This window comes from Camellia sinensis, chromosome 1 (genome assembly GCF_055761805.1).
Source record: "Camellia sinensis isolate YWXY chromosome 1, ASM5576180v1, whole genome shotgun sequence".
Taxonomy (NCBI): Eukaryota; Viridiplantae; Streptophyta; class Magnoliopsida; order Ericales; family Theaceae; genus Camellia; species Camellia sinensis.
This window is the reverse complement of record NC_138961.1, coordinates 93,414,804-93,439,176: the sequence shown is the minus strand read 5'-3', so window position 1 is coordinate 93,439,176 and position 24,373 is coordinate 93,414,804. Positions and strand designations below refer to the sequence as shown.

At 33.3% G+C, this 24,373-nt stretch overlaps 1 protein-coding gene across 15 annotated transcripts; it reads right to left on the bottom strand.

The window, feature by feature from the left end:
- Nucleotides 1–3,832: 3,832 nt before the first annotated feature.
- On the bottom strand, nucleotides 3,833–18,866 carry LOC114303625 (2-oxoglutarate (2OG) and Fe(II)-dependent oxygenase superfamily protein). Of its 15 annotated transcripts, none has more exons than XR_014336770.1 (6): nucleotides 18,590–18,806; nucleotides 10,113–10,360; nucleotides 9,645–9,855; nucleotides 9,397–9,558; nucleotides 5,652–5,864; nucleotides 3,833–5,267 (listed from the first exon to the last, which is right to left on the bottom strand). XR_014336770.1 is itself a non-coding variant. In XM_082880902.1 (5 exons), the coding sequence occupies exons 1-4, from the start codon at nucleotides 18,716–18,718 to the stop codon at nucleotides 9,436–9,438; spliced, it is 726 nt and encodes a 241-aa protein (XP_082737028.1). In that variant the 5' UTR covers nucleotides 18,719–18,806; the 3' UTR covers nucleotides 3,833–5,267; nucleotides 9,397–9,435. The 15 variants fall into 15 exon arrangements, 10 of the variants coding, with proteins under 10 accessions (XP_082737028.1, XP_082737039.1, XP_028104560.1 ...); XR_003643801.2 differs by lacking the exons at nucleotides 3,833–5,267; nucleotides 5,652–5,864 and adding exons at nucleotides 8,438–9,125; nucleotides 9,247–9,304 and having other exon boundaries at nucleotides 9,645–9,870; XR_014336766.1 differs by lacking the exons at nucleotides 3,833–5,267; nucleotides 5,652–5,864 and adding exons at nucleotides 8,438–9,120; nucleotides 9,247–9,304 and having other exon boundaries at nucleotides 9,645–9,870.
- Nucleotides 18,867–24,373: the final 5,507 nt, after the last annotated feature.

Below are 24,373 nucleotides of genomic sequence, written 5' to 3'. Positions count from 1 at the left end.
TGTCTTGTTATATACTGATTTTCAGAGTTATTTTAGGCTTAAAAATGTGATTGAGCTTTGTTAAAAGTGGGAAGGTTAGCAATCCTTCCATAGGCTTGTTCACTAGTTGTAACTCCTTTGTTCCTTTTCATCTTTGATCTCTTTTTTTCACTTCTTTTAGTTAATTTTTTACACTCTTTTTTGGTTATTTTTGTGTGATACGAACTGAATATGGGCTTATAAAAAGGTCGTCGTCCTCCCCAATACATGACTTCTATGATATGATCAAATTGAATATGTTTTCTTATCTTCTATGCTTTGAATACTATTTTTGCACTGTTGTAATAAGCATAATAGTCCTCACAGATTTGGTGTGTTTAGGATATAGTCGTCAATCCATTTGAGTTGATCGCTTTACTTTTGTTTTTATAACTTTACTTAGCATATTGAAACCTTGTGGTCATGGGAGGTTTAGAGCTTAACCACTCCACCACAAGTTTGATTAACTAGCCGTAAATCTTTCGTTTTCATGATATTGTTGTCTACCTCGAACCTAGGTGATAGCTTCCGTATTAAAAGTGTTGAAAATCTCTCTTCTTGATCATTTTTGAAACATGAAAATCGATGTCTCATCCTTATTCCATGAATAAAAGAGGAGTTGTCAACAACTTTGACGAGTTGTGTATTTAAGTTTTGATAGTTAGCTTGATTTTTTATTTTTCTCCCTTATTCCCATTGTCACTCATATAGAGTTCTTTATCATAAAGTGTTGAAAACTCTCTTCTAGTTCCTCTTTGAATCAAGTAAATGGACGTCTCATCCTTATTCCATGAGCAAGAAGAGGAGCTTACAACAAATTTTGAGTTGTTCTATTTGTTTTCTTCTTGTTTTGATTTTGTTCTTTTTGAAGCAAAACAAGAGCTCTTTGTCAAAAAGTATTAGAAACTCTCTTCTAGTTCCTTGCGAAGCATGGAAATGGATATCAATCCATATTCCATGAGTAGGAAGAGGATTCTGTAATTTCTTTCTTCAATGGTACAACCTTCTGTTTCCAAGGCTTTCACCTAAAATGGTTCTTATTAACCTATTCTCTCTAATTCGAGTACTTATTTATTCTTATTCACTATGAGATGTAGTAGGTTTGAACCATTTCTTCACTTGAAGTTTCTAGCTTTAATTTTCATTAGTTGTTAGTTTTTTTCATTTTAGTTGCTTCTATGATCATTGCCTACTATCTTGTGATGTTTGATGATCAGTGAAGCAAGTCTATCTCTTCCTTGGATATCTTCATAATAGGAAAGGGAAGAAAGGACAAACATCTTTTGGAAACACTCTGTCTGCAATGTTATTACCTCACTACACAAAATAGGTTTTTTTTTTTTTTTTTTTTTGTGTTGAAATTGAAGCACGATCGTCTATTATTGGACCCGGTTGGACCTCATTGTGGAACGATCGGGCCTAAAAGTGAACAAATAGAGTACTGTTGTTGGCAAAATAGAGCAGTGACTAAGGGTAAAACTAAGCAGTTCTCCGAAAGGCAAACAGAGCAGTTTCTAGAGGATGTTCTCATTTACGCACATGTTGTTCTTATCCTTTTAAAATATATATATATATATATATATATTTATTGCTGTAATATTTGCAAATGTAATAATTAGGTAATTATTCATTCGGTGATGTAATAATTAGTTGATTAGGTCATTCGGATTCTCTTGTAAGAGGGAAAATTTGTAACACTTGATGTATGTTTTCTAACCTCCATTTTTTTCTCCCTTTTATTTATGCTTACTATAGTGGCATAAAGCATCATGTTTTCCCTTATCATTTCCATGCTTTGTATCCATTTTTGCATGTATTAAGGTTCGGCTCATCATACTTGATGTTGTTATTATTTCCTACTTGATTATGTGCACTATCTCATACTTTGAGTTGATTCACACGTCATGTTAATAGCCGAATCTATTAGTTGCATTTTGTATGTGTTGCATTAGTCAGGTGCATTTTTAGGATCATGCATTTTTCTAATTATCTCCTTTTCTTTGGCTTGCCACAGATGAGTACTAGGTGAGTATTTTTTGCTTTAGCATATCATATGTTTGTATTTGTGTTACCATGTCAAGTATACTACCATGAGGCTACTTGCTTACTTGAAATAACTCTATGAATGCCTGTAGATGGAGACTATTTCTCTTAAGTTGGAACAACTTTGATTGTTGTATACATGAGCTCATTTTTCCTTTGAGTTTTACATATTCAAAACTCTTTCAAAATCGCATGAGATCAAAGCATTTTAAAGTAAGTGACATAGTCTATACTTGTTTGTTTCATACAGTAATGTTAGCATTATTAATAAACCAGAACATGAGCATAATGTTAATAAAACTCATATCATGACTTAGTAACGGCTGATCTTTGATCAGGTGAATGAAATGCTTAATTCATGACCTTCCTCTCTTATACCTAAGTTCCCGAACCGAGGCAACTTTGGTTCTGACAGGCAAGTGGCCTTTGGCATGAGTCATGAGTTTCCTAATTCTCCAAAAAAATATTATGTGGAGACTCTAAAATCTGGCAATACAGTTCATTTTTGGTATCTCTTGCGATTAGTGGATTTTTCTAAGATTTGCCAAATTTGGACTCACATTTTCTTTTGTTTCACATTGCACTCATGAAACCAGATACAGAATCATGGGAGTTCAAACTGTAGAGAATCCCATCCGAGGAGACTAAACCCCTTTGAGGAACGCAAAAAACCAATTACACATTGTTTCCTTGAAGCTTTGAGGCTTATTTTCTAACATGTATGTTAGAAAATCTAGACGAAATGATTTAGATTTTCTAGCCCTCTGACTGTGTCTAGGTTCATCTTCTTTAATATCATTTTGGTCTTCATTGCTACCCATAGCAATATCAAGAGTTTTTTTATTTGAACTCGTTTCTTCAACTTTAAGAGTTTTAAACTCTTCAGCTTTATTGTAAGGAAAAATGTGTTCGAAGAACGATACTTTCTTGACTCAATAATAGTATTCACATGCATATTAGGATTTTTAGATTTATGAACTAAGAATCCGTATGCACTACTATTATTCGCATAACCAATGAACACACAGTCAATAGTTTTTGGTCCTATTTTAGTCGTTTTAAGACTAGGAACTGTTATCTTGGCCAAATACCCCTACACTTTGAGATATTTGTAAGTAAGTTGTTGACTTTTCCACAATTTATAAGGCGTTTGATTGGTTTTCTTGTGGGGTATCCTATTAAGGATAAAGTTGGCAGACAAAATCGCTTTCCTTCACAAGTTCTATGGTAACCCTGAACTAATTAACATAGCATTCATCATCTCTTTAAGAGTTCGATTCTTTTTCTTAACAACTCCATTTGATTGAGGAGAATAGGGTGCAATAATTTGGTGAATAACACCATGTTGAGAACAAAATTCCTCAAATGGTCACCTCCTCTGTCACTTTTTACTACTTTAATAGTCTTGCCAAGCTGATTTTCAACCTCAAGCTTATATTGCTTAAAAGTTTCCAAAGCTTAATATATACTTCTCAATAAGTAAACATAGCAATATCGAGTGCAATCATCAATGAAACTAATAGTGCTTTTTACCTCCTCTAGTTTGAACAAATTTCAAATCACAAATGTGTTAATTAAACTAAGAGGTTCAGTACTTCTTTCTACTTTATTGAATGATGCCTTAGTGAGTTTTGCCTCAGCATAAATCTTACACTTATGATTAAGATCAAATTCTAAGTTAGGTAAACATTCCAAAGAAACAACTTTACGCAAAGAATTAAAATTAACATGTCCTAATCTACCATGCCATAAATAAGAAGACTTAACAATATAAATGAAAGATATGTTCTTATTATTAGCAGTCAAATTTGGTACAACAGTTAATATATTGAGCTTGAAAAGCCCATCACTTATATACCCTCGCCCCACATATATCCCACTTTTAGTGAGTGCGACTTTGTCAGATTCAAGGACTAATTTAAACCCATTCTTGATCAGCAATGACCCAAAAATCAGATTCTTGGAGCACATGGAATACATTGTTAAGAGTGTGTTCTTTTCCCGAAGTCATCTTGAGCACGACCTTTCCTTGTCCTTCGATTGTAGAGGTTGAAGAGTTTCCCATGAAGAGTTGTTCTCCATTCTTTATGACTTTGTAGGTTGTGAACAGTTTCTTGTCGGCACAAATATGACGAGTAGCCTCAATGTCCACCTACTAATCCTTAGTATTGCCCACTAAGTTCGCCTTATAAACCACAACAGAGAGACTAATGTTTCCTACTTCATTAGGGATGTAGTCGACTTCGGTCATGTGTGATTTTGTTGGCCTCTTGCCCGAGCTTCAGCTTTCCTTGCGAATATGACAATCCTTAGCATGATGCTCGTCTTTGTCACACACAAAGCACTTATCTTTGAACTTCTTGTTGTCCACGCTTTGGAAGCCTTGTTTGGGACCTTTTCCATCTTGCTTTCTCTTTTTGTTGGTAGAAAGAGATCACTGTCCTAGTTCCATAACATTAGTTTTTGCTTACATATTATGTGACCACCAGATTTCTTCTCAGATCCACGGTTGTCTTCCTCAATATGGAGCCACACAATTAGTTCCTCCAAATTTATCTCCTTGCGTTTATGCTTTAGGTAGTTTTTGAAATCTTTCCATATTGGCGGTAATTTTTCAATCATCACTGCAACTTGGAAGGATTCACTAAAAACTATTTCTTCTGCATGAATGTCTTGTAGGATCAGTTGGAGATCTTGAACTTGACTTATTACAGTCTTGGAGTCCATCATTTTAAAGTCAAGAAACCGACCAACGACAAATTTCTTTGTATTGGCATCTTTTGTCTTGTACTTTAATTCCAAGGATTCTCATAGTTCTTTTGCAGTCTTTTTAACACTATGCACATTGTACATTGTACATTGTACATTGTATTGTGCAATCCATTGAGGATGTAGTTCTGACACAGAAAATCCCTATGTTTCCATGCTTTCACGACGCCAACAACTTACCGATCAGTTTCTGCCTCATTTAGTACTGGAGCCATTTCACGGGTGAAACGAACCAAGTTCAATGTGGTTAAGTAAAACATCATTTTTTTATTGCCACCTTTTGAACTTAGTTCTATTGAACTTTTCTGGCTTCTCTCCATGATTTACTGGTACTAACGGAGTTGCCGTTGATAATATCGGCATCATGGATGCGGTGACCGGGTTTGCAATTGCAGTACGAATAGTCTCAACACTATCCTTTTCGGTTGTTATTATTTCTGATGAAATAAAAATGCAACAATCACAAATTAAAATTTATACAAATAAATTGTACACACAAAACAGAATAAAATTCCGTAATAAAATCTCAATGATGAACAATATATTACTACTATTTATGAAAGAAAGAATTAAATAGCATATCACTACAATTTAATCAAAAAATAAAAAATTAAACAATATATTGCTACTATTTAATTTTTCTAAAACAAAATATTACTTATGTATAAAACATAAATAAAAACAAAAAATCTATCTTAATATTGTTACAATTCAACGGTCCTCTGTATAATGTGTGTGCAATTTAATGTATAAATAAATTAAACAAAAAGTAAATAATTCAGAAAATAATTATGAAATTAAATTTTGAAGTTGATGCTTACAGCGCTTTAAGATTGCAAAACTTTAAGTCGAGGTTTGTGTTGGACACAATCTCCTTAAAATAGATTTCGCCCTCGGTTTAGTACTTCGAGATTTACTGGCGTTTACTTCCCAAGATGCAACGACTATATCTTGAATTTGTAGCACTACAAATCCAAGCTTGGCGAACCAAATCAGTGTTGTAACTCTTTCTTTCTCACAGAATCTTCCTAAAACTATTTGCAGAAAAGTGCAGGAATCAATGGAGAGCGAAAACCAAGAACGAGAAAGGAAAGGAAAAAATTGAAATTAATTGAATGAATGAATTGCTAGAATGGAGAGGCTATTTATAGCCCCAAAGGTGCCTATTCGAATAGGCCTTCATGGCTGTTCGGAATGGTTTGAAAGGCATTACTGGAAAAGGTAACTGGTTGGAAGGGAGGCGACTAAAAAATTTTAATTTGAAAATTCAAATTTGAATTTTGACGCAAAATTGGAAAGAAAATGAATTTGAAATTCAAATTTTCCCGCAAGAAATTTTGAAAAAAATTCAATTTCTAAAAAAAAAAAAAGTATGGGCATCCCACATTTGAGTCCGGTTAGCCGAGCGGCAATGCATGCATGTAGTAAATTTGGGTGAAACCCACTTTGTCTATAATTCCCCTCCTTACAAAACTTGGGGTGCCCCCTTAGGGCCCAACCCAAGTGTACACATTAGAGTTTATATGCTCATAAAAAACCTCAAGCATTTCCGATGTGGGACAAGCACATTTCACAAATGTGTGGGAACCCACTTCCATTTTCACGAAGCTCAAATATGCATTGAATTTTTATTCATCCAGAAATGCTTTTGAACAACCAAATACATGTCATTCACTACGATGCATTAAATATGAATCCACTTGGACCCGTCAAAATTAAAGCTTGGGTCCCACCTTAATTAATGCTCAAAGAATAGCAAAAAATAAGATTTATAAAACCATTTTCCAACATAGAATACATTTGAAACTGTAACTATTTTGTTTTGTTTTTCATTAGGGAGTTTTGTTTGCCTTCTGTTAGATTTACATTAAACATTTGTGGTTTGATTGTTGATTTATATAAAATTTGAATTCAATTGTTTTTATATGAGAGAGAACATAGTGGATGCAAGTAAAGTTTGTCTGTGGGTTTGCATGTTGGAAAACCCAGTTTTCAATGTTTTCTCAATCTTTTTCTCACAAACTCCAAAGGAGACCCAATAGGTGTGATGGGTAGATCCTTAATTGTTATACTTCAATGTGATAGTAGCATCTTTGTAATGTCAAAGCAATCATTACCGTTATAGTAATTTAAATATGATGTTTAAATAATGGTATTGTTCCATTTAATTGGAAGTAATTTTTGAATTTTATGACATAGATTGTCACGTCATAATTATCTTGTGTAGTAGAATTGGTTTAATTATAAACCATGAACCATGATCTAATGTGGGAGTTTATCTCTTGGATTTGAAGAAATAATTTAATTTTTTTTCACAAATATTTTTTTTTTATCAAAAATGAGTTATTAATTGTGACAGTGACACTTGTCCGCATTCATGTTAGTGCTATTTATGTATTGCCACAAATGTGGGGGAAAGAAAATTTGTTTTTCAATCATGATTCATGACGAGTATTATAAGGATATGATTTCTCAAAACATTAATTATGACTTGTGTAGGCATAATTATTTAGAGTTTCTATTTAACTTCTAGCTTTTGAAAAGTAATAAGTAAGAAATGCCATATTATGATTTAGATCAGAATTGTGGAGGTGTATTGATATTTTACAAAGTTATGCATCAAGAAAGAAAATACTCAAATGTGTGGAGGTGCTTGAAGTGTCTTACTAATGTAACAGTTCCAATAGTAGGGTCCACAAAGGATTTCAATTATTTAAGACAAATTGGAGGAGAAACAAAAATGACTTTGTTATAACTCCTAAAGAACATATCTATGTCTATTAATTGATTTTAGACATGAGATAGACATATAGTAACAGTGAGTCATGACATATTGAAAAACTTAATACTGTAAGACATTTACTCTCAGTTGTGAGTATTGTCTGAGGACAATATAGTGGATCCACCAATTACTCAATGATATATAATTGAGGTGGTCAAACAGAAAATAGTGGCCGCTAAACAAAAAGTTTGACCAGAGTGCAAATGAGGGAAAGTTTATCAAAATGAATGTGATTAAAGTTTATTAATTTCGAGTCGCCATAATGGCAACCCAACTTAACTGACTGAAGATCTCAAGATCTAAGTTCACCAGAAATCACCAAGGGAGTCTATCTCCTATCCATTCCTATGATGAGAGTGATATCTGCAACATGTATCGTATGCAGGAAACTTAAGGTAAGCTATACTTTTAATGATTAGTTATATCTTGAAAATCTAGAGAGGCATCTTTCAAGACGAGTATATAAGAGATTCAAAATAAGAATCATTTATATGAGTATGAAGGGGCCACTTCTATGAGAATTGATAAGACTGAATTCTCTAAAACACTCACGAAAACCAAGAATATTGTATAAGGCCAAAACGGGTACAACCGAAAGAATTAAGTTGTGTTCGAAGATATTTCGTGTAAATTTTATTGTCTTGACTTACATAAACGGCTGAACAGTTTAAGGCATAATATCCACTGGTTAGCTAGTAAATCCGATAGTCTATCACTAAAGAAGGTTCAAGGTCAAAAGCTACCTATCCTGAGCCATTTATATGGTAAATTACACCAATTTCGTATTCACGTTAACACTTATCCCCCCATGCCACTACAGAGCCCTTTATAGAGTAATGATTATTGATTTTATGTCACTATGTAAATTTTTAAAAATACCATTATGGTCAAAAGTCAACTAAATTAATTTACACAATCTCTAAAAAACACCTTTTCTCTATCTTCTCCCCTCTCCTAACTCGTCAGCACCGCTACTCCAATGGTTGCCACTACAACCACAAGAAACCTCCATGGCCATGATTGGTGCTACCAACAGAAACCACTCACAAAGCCATTTCCATCAAGGAAACAACACTCTCTACTGTCTATCTCACTCTCAATCTATCACTTCACATCTACAGCCACACTGCCATATAATCAATTCACAGTCACCAATTTTGGTGGCTGGTAGATCCAGCAACACCACCATGGCCAGTAAAAACCCACCACCATTGCAACCTTACAAACCCCTCCAATAATTTGCCAACCTCCCAAACCCATACACTAATTCATTTGAGAGAGAGAGAGAGAGAGGTCGTGTGCTGTACTGCTTCATGACATTTATCTTCACACCAAAAATCTTACTACTATTTCCAACCAAAGAATGCCTGTGGCCACTTCCTCAAACCAATTTGAGAGCTTTTCTTCTTTTTCTCTTCCTTTGTCTCCTTCCCCTTCTAGGAGAAGTAGTGCTTCCATGATATACTATCTATGTAAAATAGAATAGCTGGATGAAGAAAGTAATGCTCCTACTCTACACACACACAAAAAACAAAAAGAAGGAAGTGGTGACTCAATTGATGACTTGTAAAGTACATACTAATAAACATGATTACAAGCAGCAATGTTTTAAATATTTATTCTCATATACTTACGAGGTAAAGTAATTTGTTATAGGGGGTTTCAAAGACCACCAAATCATGGAAGACAAAGCTGAGTTACAGAAGCATTATATATTATTTTTCTATCACAAGTTACAAACTCAAAACATATCTCAGGAGATAAACTTGAAATGAAGAGTTTACCAAGGTTGCTGGATCTGATCTGATTAAGCCTTGCACTGATCAAGCAAAAGCTACATCTGATCGTAACACATACTTAACACCCTTTGTTACATTTCGGGCTTCATGCAGCATACACTTATCACCATGAATGTGAAGGAGAGCCATCCCTTCAGTGGGAGACACCTAAAAGCCAAATAATTTTGCATCAAAGCCCATGCCTTCTTAATAAAAACAGAAACAAAAAAATACCCATGAAAAAGCGGATTCACCTCAGCAACAACACCATTTCTTGGGCCATAGAAGACAGTCTCTCCTCCAATTAGAGGCTCAGAAGAATCCTGTGGGTCGCTGTTATCATTTTTAGGTTTGGGTTTAAAACCACCACTAAGATATATTAAAAGAGTATAATGGGTGCGCTTTCCCTCTCCAAGATCAACACTTTCATCAACATGCCGTCCAAAACGCTGACCAACCTTATACCTGACAAGAAAAAAACTTGTGGCGTGGAAATCAAACTAAATTTTAGAGGTTTGTAATAGACTGCTGTACTGTTCCATTAAAGAGGCAAATGAAAGAAAGAACTATTACTGTAACAGATTCTTTAAGAGGATTAAGTCCAAACAGATTTTCATACACAAATAATGATGACTAAATCATAGAAATACAGCTTCATGCTTTGAAGCTCTCCATCCATGTGAAGAATTAGTACAAACTAAGATGAAAAGATCCAAACTAACCGGTAGATTCTGATATTTGGGTTCAACCCAACCGCAACTTTGCCTCGTATTTTAAAATCAGAACATAATTTGTTGAGTCCAGATTCCCATATTGTATTTGCAAGCACAGGATCATTCATAGATATTCGATCATTGTCTCTATAAGCTTCGCCTTTTGTTGGGCCAAGACTCCCTTGATGGACAAACCCAATCAATTCTGCAGCTTTAATGAATGCCTTTGATTCAACTGACGTGAATAAATTCCGCACCTGAAAATCTTGAACAAATGAAGAATTATTACTAGCTCATTATTCCAAAATAAATAAACAAGTAATTATTGAAAGCAAAATAGTTAGTAGGATAAAAAATTTTCCAACAATTGCTTTTCCTGGCAAGCTACTAAAGATATTGAACACATTATCATACCATTTTAATCCATTATCATCCACTATTGGTAATTCAGTTCCACTGATTTTATTCAGAACAAAAGAATAACAAATCAGATAACTCAACAAAGTTACATCCTGACCTTTTGGATATGCCACGCTAATCCTGCAGTGCAGGAAAACCATTGGCAACATGTCTTCTCTTATTAAGTATTGGACTTCTTCACATACTTGCTACACTATTAACGTAAACAGCATCTCTCCTAAACCCACTGCAATAATTACTTTTTACTATCACCACTGAACTATCTTAACTTTATCATCGAGTCCCTAGTTGGTATTACCATCGAAGTTTTTAAAGGTGGATGCAAAACACGAGGCGCTTTACCCTTCATGAGGCGAAGCGTAAGCCTTAAGGGTCAAGACATAAGCATTTTAAAATTTTATATTTAGTAATTAAATTAAATATTTTTAAATAGTAACAAACTTATTAAATAATATATATGAAGGTGTAAATACTATTCTTTTCAAAGCATTGAACATTTCACAGCAGAAAAGAAAGCATGCCCTTGTTGAAACTGAAATAGATATTCTTAGCATCAGTTATTGAGCTTCTCACTTGAGCCTTGACTCCATGTTTTTTCTTGATTGGTCATTTACTTGATTTTTCCTAGGGAATATAGTAACAAAAGAGGTTTTCCATTATTTATGTTTACACAATCTAGTAGACTAAGTTTAACAAGAACCCAAGACAAACTCTTCATATGCATAATGCTCATATGCTTATGCGCAAAAGGTGTATAAGACACATGCAAATTGTGATGTTCAAGCTTTTGGGGAGTATCACCTAAAAATTGAAGCCTCAATGCGTTTTTCCTTAGCCTCACTTCGAGACTCACTTCGAGACAAGCCTCAATAAGGCCTTCCAAAACTTTGATTACCATCCCAATCTCAATAATGCAGCTTCCTTTTTTTTTTTTTCTTTTTTTTTTTTTTCTCTTGTCCTTTCTTCTAGTCCTTCCACTCAACAAAAGTCAACATCCTCATCATCCACACTCAATCATACAACTCTTGGCACTCAAAGAAGCAAGTTCAAGCTAGCCTTGCAAATCAACTAGGAAGCACGGGTGTGGCTACAAGTTCGTGTACGGGTAAGGGTATGTCGACACGAAAAAACCTAAAAAAAATGTAGGATATGAGTACAATCGGGTGCGCACATCCATAAAAAATATTTTTATAATTTGTAGTAGTACATGATGTATAACAATTAAAAAATCAAATGCAAAAATGAATTTAAGTATTTTAAATGGTAAAAGAAAAAAAAACCCTAATATAAATACCCTTTGTTTTTAAAAATTTTAAATATAGGAACAATTATTGTTCCAGTTCCTCTATATATTTAAAAAAATAAATAAGTATTTATGCACGGACATACGCACAAAAGTGCCCGACACATACTCATGCCATGACCAAGGCGGAGCCATTAAGGCATCAATGGCACCCCCTAGTTTTTTAATTTATTAAAAATGTAAAAACTACAACATTTTTTTTTTTTGGGGGGGTCTTATTTTACTAACCAATTATGTTATGATAACCACATTATCTTATCATCTTATGTACATCATCTTATATGTTATTATTTCATTGATTTAATGGGTCCAACCTACCACTCATATATGTTACCAAGATAATAGTGACACATCACATGATATATAAAATATAGTAAAATAATGTGATCCTCGTAACATTATTGTTTGACCAACATAGCCACGCCACACAAAGGAAACCAAATTCTCTCTCCTCTTTTTCTTCACATGTTTTTTACTTTCCATTCAGCCGTTTTAAATGTTATAAAATCCAAGATAATTTAAACATTCATTTTGTTCTATCAACTAAAGACCTATACTGCGACAAATATGCCGCACCCGTACCGGATACTTATCAACGTATGGTACTTCTGCATACGTGTACATGAAATACATATCCAAATTTTTTTCTTCTTAATTTTTGACGTATCCAAACATACCTAACAGATACTCATGTTGTACCGTACCTCAGTAGAAACAATATTTTCTTTTACTACAGAGATAAATTTCATTATACTAAACTTCTTTTTATTTTTAGTTTTATTCTTAGCATGATTTTAAAATTAAGCTATGATTTATAAATTATTTAATATAATGACATTTAATTTTGGTTCATACCTTTACTTTTGGCATTAAATGTTAATTGTAGGTTAAATCTTAATAAATTAAACCATTTAATCAATTTTGCATTATTCCAAATTAAGAATAAATATATTTGTACAAACGTACCAAACCGTACCCGTACTCTACTTTTTTTGAATTTTACCGCATCGACGTACCTGTATCATACCAATACCTATACTCGTACCTGTACCCGTACTTCATAGCTAATGACCACTTTCAAAAATTGAGGGACGATAGAAGGGATGCTTTACTTATCACAATAATATTATTTTGCGGTACGGAAAGTGAAATTGTAATCAAATTTAGTTGTACTAACTATGTGATTTTGCCCATTAAAATCATGTCTCCACAACTAGGCAAAATTAAATATTGAAAGGAAAATTAAATGAAATTTAGCTTTGACCCAATCTTAAACGAATTTCGAGATTTAAAAGAGCGCCGAGTTCTACTCTGATTATAATAGAATTAAACTTCTTTTGTTCATATTTTGTTAAGGTTATATAATTTTTATTTTTCATGAAAAAGCTTAATGTATAATCATAATGTATTTTTTTAAAACTTATAAAATCTAAAAATTATGGATTTTGTTAGTTAGTGAACAAAACTTTCTCCTAATTTGAACCCCCTCAAATTTAATTCCTGGTTCCGCCCTCGGCCATACCTAAGCAGTACCCCAAGTATTTCACTTACGCAGTACATGTGTATCCATATGGATACGCGTACCCATACTGAGTAAGTGTCCAATACTTATAAAACAATATTTTCAAAGTTCTCATACTTCATAACCTAAGAAGCACGGGATACGGTGATTTCAAAAAAAATTGAGACAAACATGGCGGGGACCAGTGTTGTGAAAAGCGTGCCTAGGCGCAAGTCGAGGCGAGGCGCACCCTTTGCGCCTGTACAGGTCCCAGGCGAGGCGACTTGAGCCAGGCAAGAGAGGCGCAAGGCTCTCGCCTAGGCACGACTGATGGTTTAAGAGTTAGATCTGATCTAACGACTCAGATGAACCTTTCGACTTCATCGTAATCACAGAGGATTACAACTCATGTACTATATGAGTCAAATACGACTCAGATGAACCCTAATCGAAGTCGTCTCTTCCTTTTTCGCCTCGCAATTGACTTCGACTTTGACTGGTGCTGTTGGACCTGGACTTCGACTGCGACTGCGACACTGGACTTCGACTTCGGCTTCGGCTTCGCAGGTCTGTTCGACTTCGACTCTCTCTCCCCTTCTCCTTCTTCTTCGTCTTCGACTTTCAGTTCTGCATTTTTTTTTTTTAGGGGGGGGGGCTTCGACTTCTTCAGTTGCCTTCGACTCTTCCTCTCTCCTTCTTCAGTGCTCTGTTTTGCTTCTTTCTTTTTTTTTCTTTTTTTTTCAATTATTTGGGTTGAGTCTCTGAAAAAATTATTTTTTTTCTCCTTTTTCAATTTTTTTTTTCTTCTTCAGGACACTTCGACTTCCTTTTTTCTTTTCTTTTTTTTTTTCAATTACAAAAAAAATTACAAAAATTAGGGAAAAAAAAATTTACTTGTAATATGCTATTGAAAAAAAAATTATTTGTAATATGTAAGAGAAGAATTTATCTGTTAGGGAAAAAAAATTACAAATAATTAATTATTCACAATAATTAATTATTTGTAATATGCTATTGATATTTTTTTTCCTTTATCTGTTAGGAAAAAAAAATTACAAATAATTAATTAATACAATGTGGTATTGGTCTTCTTCTTTTTTCCTTTATCTGTTAGGGATTAAATTTGTTTTCCATTTATTCTTTTAATACAATTATTTTTCCTTTATTAAATTTGTTGTGTAGAAAATGACATCGGAAAGTAATAGAAAAGATCCGGCGTGACAATATGCCCATTTGGTAGAGGAGAATAATTTAAACAAGTTCGAGTGTAATTTTTGTGGTAAAGTATCAAATGGAAGTGTTTATAGGGTGAAACAACACCTCGCGGGAGGTTATAGGAATGTCACTGCTTGCCCAAAGTGTCCTTCTCATGTAAGAGAAGAGATTAGAGAGTTCATGTAAAAAAAAAAAGACACAAAAAGAAGAAATGAACATGTTGCCTGATTTCGATGACATGGACATGGAAGATGGAGATAAAGATGATGATGTCGTTGAGATCAATGTCAATCAACACCATAAATTGACAAGTAGTAGCCAAGGTTCATTCAAATCCAAATCCAAATCAAAGATGCCAAAGTCAAAAGGGCCTATGAATGTTTACTTCACACCCAATCCTAAATCAGTGGTGAAAAATCGAAGAGACCAAGCAAAAGGGAAACAAACCAAAATTGATGCAAATGAACCTTACAAAAAAGAAATGAGAGCTCGTGCAATGCAAAGATTTGCAAGGTGGATGCATGATGCTGGTATCCCTTTTAATGCAGTAAATTATGAGAGTTTTGGACCAATGATTGAAGCCATTGGCCAATATGGTCCTGGTATGAAACCACCGACTTACCATGAAGTGCGGGTTACCCAACTCAAAAAAGAAGTGAAACAAACTGAAGATTTAATGAAGAATCAAAAAGAGGATTGTGCAAAATACGGGTGTTCCATAATGGCTGATGGTTGGACTGATAAAAGAGGAAGGACATTAATTAACTTTTTAGTTAATTGTCCAAGAGGAACCATGTTTGTTGAGTCGGTTGATGCTTCTAGCTATTCAAAGGATGGGCAAAAGCTATTTGAATTGTTAGACAAGTTTGTGGAGAAAGTTGGAAAAGAGAATGTGGTGCAAGTTATCACTGATAGTGCTGCAACTAATGTGTTGGCGGGTAAGAATATTTCCTCATTCCTTATATCAAAATTGTTTACTCATAGTTCGTTTTGCATTTAAAATTTAAAAACTTGAAAATAATAATTCTTCGTTATTGTTACATTATAGGGAGGTTTTTGGAAGCTAAGTATGAACACTTGTATTGGACATCATGTGCTGCTCATTGTTTGAACTTGATGTTAGAAGACATTTTCAAGATACCTAGACTGAAAAAGACATTTGAAAGGGGTATTGCAGTACATGGCTACATTTACAATCGGCCTACGTTGCTAAACATGATGAGGCGCTATACAAATTTGAAGAATTTGATCAAGCCTGCAAAAACTAGATTTGCAACTGCCTTTTTGACTTTGTCTAAAATGCATCAACAAAAAAATAATTTGAGAAAGATGGTCACCTCCGAAGACTGGACCTCAAGCAAATGGGCAAAGAAGCCACAAGGTAAAAGAATGGCACAAACTTTGTTGATGCCTTCATTTTGGAATACTGTTGTGTTTGTCCTTAAGGTCTCGGATCCTCTTGTCAAAGTGCTTAGATTGGTTGATACCGAGAAGAAACCTCTCATGGGATACATTTATAAGGCAATGTATAGGGCAAAAGAATGCATTGCAAGTTCATTTGATCATAAAGAAGAGAAATATAATGAAATCTTCAAAATCATCAACAAAAGATGGGATGTCCAATTGCATCAGCTTTTACATGCAACTGCGCATTTTCTTAATCCAGAATTCTTTTACCCAAAAGCTTTAGAGGTGCAAAAAGATCATGAAGTGATGAATGGGTTTTATGAATGCATGCAAAGGTTGGTCCCGGATGTTAATGTTCAAGATTTGATCACTAATGAGATGAGTATTTATATGAAGGTTGAGAGTCTTTTTGGCAAGTCTGTTGCGATTAGGCAAAGAAATACAAGAGCACCAGGTAATATATCATAGACTCATAGAGTTTATTTTTAGTAATACTTTTAGTAAAACTCAATATTTGGTAACAGTTATTTCTAATTAGTGGATTATCGCAGCTGATTGGTGGGCATCATATGGTTCTTATACTCCAAACTTGCAAACTTTTGCCATAAAAGTCCTTAGCCTAACATGTAGTTCATCAGATTGTGAACGAAATTGGAGTGTATTCGAACATGTGAGTATTTAACATTCTAACTAATTTTTTGTTCAATTCAAATATTTTTATTCTCATTATATAGAATTTAATATCTTTTTAATACTTGCAGCTTCATAGTAAGAAAAGAAATAGATTGGAACAACAACATCTCAATGATTTAGTGTATGTCAAATACAATAGAACATTGAGATTTAGGTATGACATGCGCAACACTCTTGATCCCATATCTTTGCAAAATATTGATGAAAGCAATGAGTGGTTGCTTGGGAGGATGGATGGAGAATCTGATGAAGATAATGAGCCTGTGTTTGATGATGATGATGATGGCTTGACGTGGGCCACTGTTGCTAGAGCTTCTGGAGTAGAAGAAAGTAACCATGCAAGTAGAGCAACAAGTTCACGCTCAAAGGCACAACCAAGGATATCTAAATCATCAACATTGACTCCACTTCAATTAATAGATGAAGAGGAAGCGGGCTCAGATGACACAAAGGAGGAAGATGTTGAGCAATATAAATCAACTGATGGAGAAGAAGATGTTGCCATTGATGTTGAGGATGATGATTGACTGACACCGACCTAACCTACCCTTTCTTTTGATATTGATGTTTTCAAGTGTTAAGATGTATCCTAGTATTTGTTGGATATTTATGTTTTGGATGTTTAGTGTTTATATTTTTATTTTTATTTTATTGAATGTGGATTATTTGATCTTTGAAAATTGGAATGTTATGTAATATGCACTTTCATGGCTATGAGAATTATTCTATATTTTGTCTTGAATCTTGATTACTTTTTATTTTTTTAAAAATTGTCTTAGTACTATGAATGATTAGTCTATGTTAATTTTTTTATATTTTACGAAGACCGTGCGCCTTACTTTAATAAAGCCCGCGCCTCGCCTTGCGCCTTGCACCTAGGCCCCGAGTGACCTTCAGCGCCTTAGTGCGCCTTGAGCCTTTAAAAACACTGGCGGGGACACACGATAAAAAAAAAATTCATATATTTTTATTTGTTATGTAAATTAATGTTACATCCACAAACAATCAAAATTAACAAAAACTAATACTAATTCGATATTTAAAAAATATATATATCACTTTTAAATTAATACTTATCATTTATATCTTTTTTATGGATAATCTACTAAGCATTTAAATCTAATAAATAAATAAAAAAGAGAATAAACATTCACTATCCAACACCTATCAAAAGCACTAAAGAAAGAGGAGGGGGGGGGGGGGGGGGGGGGGCAACAAGTCCCTGCCGTATCCCCTAAATTAAACTTGTCCCTGCCATCCTTGTGTCCGACACAGCTACGACACTGATTTTGAAATATCAGTGCTTCATAGTTCATAACTGATCAATAACAAGCTTGAACTTGGCTTCACTTGCATTCAATTAAGAAAATAAATGCACACAAAATCAAACTAGAGCCCAACTTGAGCTTAAAGTCATGATTCATGTATTAATAAAACATAGCCTATATGTAATTGCAGCATTTTCCATCAAAATTGTGATTGAATTGAGTCAACACTGAGTTCGCTTGGGAGCCATACTACAGTTAAATTAATGGACCTTGACTTATTAGATTAGCAAACCGATATCAACAACCTAGATTTTGTTTGGTAGGTAAATTAATTTCTATTACCCAAAAAAAAACATATACATACAATGAAGCTCAAAACACATCCAAAACGCATACCCATTGGACTCTACCTGAGTCTCATTTACACCTAAGAGAAAACCCTGGCTTAAAAAATGGAAAATCATAATAATTGTGAATCTCATTGCAACAGCCGAATTTATAGCGATGGAAAATCATTCAAGAATCGACCGATCATAACAAAACAAATTCAATATAGTAGACACATAGATCCACATGTATGTAGACCAGATTATCACAAACAATCACAACGATAATCAAAGTAAATACACCGTACACAAAAAGGAAAATTAACGGAAGAATCTAGGAAAAGAAACAATACCGTAAAGAGATCTGTGTCTTTGAGGCGAGTTATGTTGAGATTAAACTTGGGTTTGATGGGTGGCCACTCCAATTTTGTTTTCTTGCCATTTTCTTGCCCTTTCTTTCTTTCACCCATTTTTCTCTTCATTTGGTTCCTTCAGACTTTTTGCAACTTTATGTGTGTATTATATATCCATCCACATAAACTCTCCACCCCTCATGTGCTGTTTGGGCCTATGTTGAATTATGTGCCTCAATTGATCTAAGTTATAATTATTCAACAAGCTTTACATTTTGGGAATGTTAATAAAATAAACGTTTTATTTTATAATAAAAAATAAAGAAAAAATTATCAAAAAGTCCTATTTATCAAAATGTTAATCTATATAGTCCTACGTTTATTCTATTAGATGGGCAAGTCCGATGTGTTAAGTCTTCTATACAACTTGATCCTATTTTAAAATTTTAGAATATTATGGTAGACAAGTTTTCCCTTTCATTATTGCCCTAGATTAGGTGTTGATTGGAGATTTTGATGGATATGTTGTTTGCCACGCTTGGTAAATCGGATTCCAATGATTTTGGGTTGCGAGAATTCGAGAGAGGGGTTAGGATTTGTAAGCAACAACAAATTAGAACATTTCAATGTGGAAGGTATTAATGTGACACTTTAACGAAGGGACACTTCAAAAAAATTAAAAATTCTTTAGTATACTTTTTCCAAATGTGACAGCGTGACATGTATGATGTGGTACTCCAAAATTTTTACTCATCCTTAGTGTACTTTTTCTAAATGTGATAACATGGTAGGTATGATGTGGTACTCAAAAAAAAAAAAATTCCTTAATATACCTTTTCCAAATGTGACAACATGACTGGTATGTTGTGACACTCCAAAAGAAATTAAAAATTCCTTAATGTACTTTTTCTAATCGTGCCATGTGACACTCTAATGTGGCGAATCCAATTTGATTGAATTACTACGTCTCTTCACATCACGCGCCAAAAAACAATTACTAAAAAATTCACGTCCCACACTACACGTGTTAAAAACAATCAAACTTTAAAAAGCTACTAGTGTGCTTTTCGAACAACGTGACACACAAACACCCCACCACCTTCCCCATACATAACCACACCACATGTCCTCCAACTGTACTAACAATGGCAAAACAGGCAACAAATAATTTAAGGGACCATTCAGTCACCAAAAAAATATTTAGGACCTTATGAATTACAAGTCTACAAAACGGGATTTACTGGTCAATTCTCGAAAATAAATCCTAAATTTTGTCTTCAGCATTATGACAAAATAAATTTTTAATTTTTAATTTCATCAATTTAAATTTTAATCTTTTGATTTCTTTTCAATCTAAAGCATTTGCCTATTTCCGTTAATTAAAACTAAAATTAAATTCAATGAAAAATGGTATTTTACATATTTTTTGTACATTTACATTAAGTTTAATGGCTAATATATTATTTCTTTCATCGATTTTAGTTAACGAAAATAAACTAATTATTTAAATTGAAAATAAATCAAAAGAATACTGAATGAAAGTTAAAAATTAAGTATTGAAAATTGAAAATTGAAAATTGAATTTTTTAAGATGAAAAGTTGATTGATAAAAAATTAAGTATTGAACTAGAACAAATTGTTTGATATGTACAAAATCAAACTTAAAATTTTCATTTTCAAATTGTATATCTTACAATTTTTCTATTGTGATGGCAAGTTGGTAGTAGTGGAGAAGGCAATGGCAACGTTAGTTATGACGCTAATGGCAATAGTGATAGTGAATAAGGGATAGTGATTTTGGTGACAGTGGAAATGTAATATTGTGGAGATAAAAATAACAATAATAATAAATATAAAAAAATAAAAATAAATAACGGGTAGTAGTGGTGGTAGAATGATGGCAGCAGTTGTAACAATGGTGGTAATGATTGTGGAGGTGAATGGCTGTAGTGGTTATTGTAGTAATGGTAGTGGTGACTGTGGTCATGGTGCAGTGATGGTAATGAAATGATGGTGGTACTTATTGCAACAATGACAATGGTGATGAATGTGGGGTAGTAGTAGTACTAGTAGTGGCGGTGGTATGGCGGTGACTGTGGTGGCGATGGTGTGGTGGTGGCATTAGTAAAATGATGGTGGTATTTATGGAAACAATAACAATCGTGATGAAGATGGTGGTAGTAGTGGTAGTAGTGGTAGCATGGTGGTGGTAGTGAAATAATGGAAGTATTTATGATAACAATGACAATGGTGATGAATGTAGTAGTAGTGGCAATTTAATGGTGGTGGCAACAGTGACAGTGATGGTGGTGGTGGTGATAGTAGTAGTTGTAGTAGTGGCGGTGGTGGTTCAGCGGTAGTAGTGAATTTATAATAGTGTATGTTGATACTTATATTTAGGGTTTATAAATTTAGTCAGAATTATTGAAATTTCATATTATTTAATTTTTTTTTTAACTTTTAGCCTACATTTTAAAAGGCACTTAATTTTTCAGTAATATCAATTGTGATTACTAAATAGGCTTAATTAATTATCACTTAATATAATCAATTATAAGTATTGAATTAGGTTGACAAACTACACCTAATACAAAATAATAATAATAGTTTTACCATATTTGATATATCATTGAGGTAGCATTATCACAATCATTAATGCAACAAATTTCATATTATTCTGTGTAGGAGATTTTTTTTAGGGTAAATTACAGTAAACCCCCTTAAACTATGACTCAATTGTACTTTGCTCTCCTAAACTTCAAAATTCAATAGTTAACCACCTCAAACTATTATTTTGTTACAATACCCACCCTTCTCTGGTGATCTTGTGACAATTCATTCCAAGTGACTGGTCGAGCGGTTAAAAGATTGGTCGAACAGAGATGTAAGACTCCCAGTAGTTGGTTTTGTAGGTCAAGTGGAAAGAAGGACCGCTTGAGTTGTCAAGTTATTGCTCGAGCTAAGATAAAGGGGTTATCAGAATCTCGTTTTGCAGGCTGAAATACTGAGAGTTTAAGTTCACCTCTCAAGCAGTGAAAAGACCGCTTGAGCAGTCTACGCGATATCAACAACCTAAAAGTTGTTTTTTTAGATCATTTTCTCAATTTTTCTTTTCTTCCTTCTCTCCTTTCTCTCTCTAGATTCAAAAACCCTAACTCTCTCTCACTAGAAATCTCTCATTTTACTAAGATCTACACCTCCACACCTTATAAAAATCAAAGTCTACGCAAAGATTGTGCCTTTCCCCTAATTGGATTTTTTTATTTTTTGAAGGAATCTTCTTGGTCTAGCTTCTCTACTTTCATCTTTGAGATAGATTACTTTTAATCTTGTATCTCTTTATTTTTGAGGATTTTTGTGTGGTGCTATTATGACATTGATGCTATAATTAAATGTTTGGGTTTACAATATTGGGTTTCTGTTTTCAAAAATGAAATTTTCTTTACATTTTCCTAAGATTTCTATTAATGGCTATGGATTATTGAGATTTTAGTTGAGAAATAGCATTTAACATGATGAAGGGGCAAAAGCCCCATAGTTTTATGAAAATCCTAACTTTTGAAATTGAGAAAGGGCGTGATTGAATGGAATTGATTTTCAATTCCTTAAATTGAGGAATGAATTATGAGATTTTGAGAGGTATATCAATTTGAGACTTATGAAATTAGTAACTCTTGAGATTTTCTTTTGAATTATGAAGATTGTTGCTCCATATTCTCTTTAATTACTTGAATGATGAAACTTACTCTTTATCTCATAAATGTACAAATTTTTGGAAGTTTGGAAATGCTGTGTGAGGGTTGGTAAATAGCATGTGAGTCTGGGTAGGGAGTTGGTTTTGGAAAGTGTTGTGTGTTATTGGTACGGTGTAGGGAAAAGTCTAGGTGCCCAATTGCCCTGTCTTGAGCTTATCACTGGACAAATGTGAAAAAAATGTTTTTGGGTATCCACTGGTCTTGTTATATTGTAGTTGGTAAAAGTGAAAAAAATAAAATAAAAATGGATGGTTTTGGGTGTCTATTCCCCGCCATATTAATAGCTAGCATATGTGGGTTTATCTTTGAATATAAATATATATGTATATGTATTAGGACTCCTTTTAGGGGCTTCACAACATATTTACCCGCCGGTGTTGGATATGGCTTTGGTGGCACAATAATACCTAAGAATCTTTTTTTAAACCTTTAACATGAATGTAATAAAATGTGTTTTGGCTTGTGATAATGCCATGTGGACTTTTCGAATAACTAAATACTTAGTTAAAAGTATTTCTACTGGGCATCTAGCTCATTCCTATCTAACATTTTCAGGACTCGGTGAAGTGCAACCATCCAATTGAGAAAGAGGTGGATTTTTGTTTAGATTGGAGCACAAAGGCTCATGGATGTATTATATGGAAGTTCCTAGCTTATTTGTTTTGAGACCGCAGGTTCGTTTTGTTGTAACAAGGCTTCGTCTTGATGTTTGTAAGCCAGTAGGGCATTTTTAATTGTATCCTCTAACTTCTTGAACTATGGTACTAATGTTGTAACAAAGACATGAACATGCAAGTATGTATTTTTGATGTATAGTTCAATGAGAAAAAGGGTTTTTAAGTCAATGTTATTATGTGATATTGTAAAATTTTGAGTTAATCATGTTATGAGTATTATTTTTAATATAAATAATTTGGGGGCGTTACATATCTCATTTATAGTTTGTCTCCTTCATCTTAGTGGCAAAATGCAACGAGATCACAACATAAGGACGTTATTGCCTTAAAAATTCAATAAATGTGTCATGTGCTTTACACATAATCTGATTTTGTGTACATCCCTAACAAAATTCTAACAAAATATTTTAACTATTACAAGATAATATTTTGATCAGAGTTGATTAATTGTTGAGTTTTAAATTTTAGAAGGATAAAATATAAATGGGTCATAGTTTAACGAGATTTACTATAATTAACCCCTTTTTTTTTATTATTGAAAGATGCTAACAACCATTAATATTGGAATTTCTAAAGAAAAAGAAGTGTTTAAAAAATGATAAAATTATTAATAAAATATTAAAGATTTAAAATTAATAAAAAATATTATGAAATTAGTGAAAACTGTCCCTTTTTTTTTCATTTTGTTTGTCTTGTTTAAATATTTTCACCAATTATATCTCCTTTATTGTTTATAGTGTTTCAAACAAACACCTAAATTTGATCATAAAGGAAAAGGTTGTTTACAAATATCACCTTATATGCATTACACATGAGTCAAATATTGAAAATAAAAATAAAAATAAAATTGTATATACACCAATTCATATAAGTTTATCTAACAAATAAACCTTAAAAATTAACAAATAAGTATAATTGAACTAATTACTTTAAATTTATATTTATATTTAAAATTTGATACATATGAAATCCATTATCTCCCAGCGTCCAGATCCTCTAGAGTACTTCTCTCAGCAGAATACTCTTGTTGACGATATGAATGCTATTTTCTGTACCAAAATCTTGCACCCAACATGTACAATTCCTTATAAGAATACATGAGATGATACAAACAAAAATCAAATAGATAAAATAACATGAGTTTTCAATTTTGTTTTCTATTACATTTTAATATTAGGTTGCTTACGATAGTGTTTAGATTTGTCCGGCACCAACTTGATTCGATGAACATGTAAAAGAAGATTTTAGTCTTTGGTAGACATCGGTGTAGTGTCGACCATAGACCCTCTAATGCTTAAGTTAGCATAGTAAACTTGGATAGAGAAAGAGAATGGAATGAAAGCTTTAGTGTA

Coding starts and splice junctions, on each gene's coding strand:
- LOC114303625 (XM_082880902.1), bottom strand. CDS start 18,718: ATGAAGAGAAAAATGGGTGAAAGAAAGAAAGGGCAAGAAAATGGCAAG. Junction 10,361..18,589: donor AAGACACAGATCTCTTTACG/GTATTGTTTCTT, acceptor CAAGATTTTCAG/GTGCGGAATTTATTCACGTC. Junction 9,559..9,644: donor GAAATGGTGTTGTTGCTGAG/GTGAATCCGCTT, acceptor TTTGGCTTTTAG/GTGTCTCCCACTGAAGGGAT.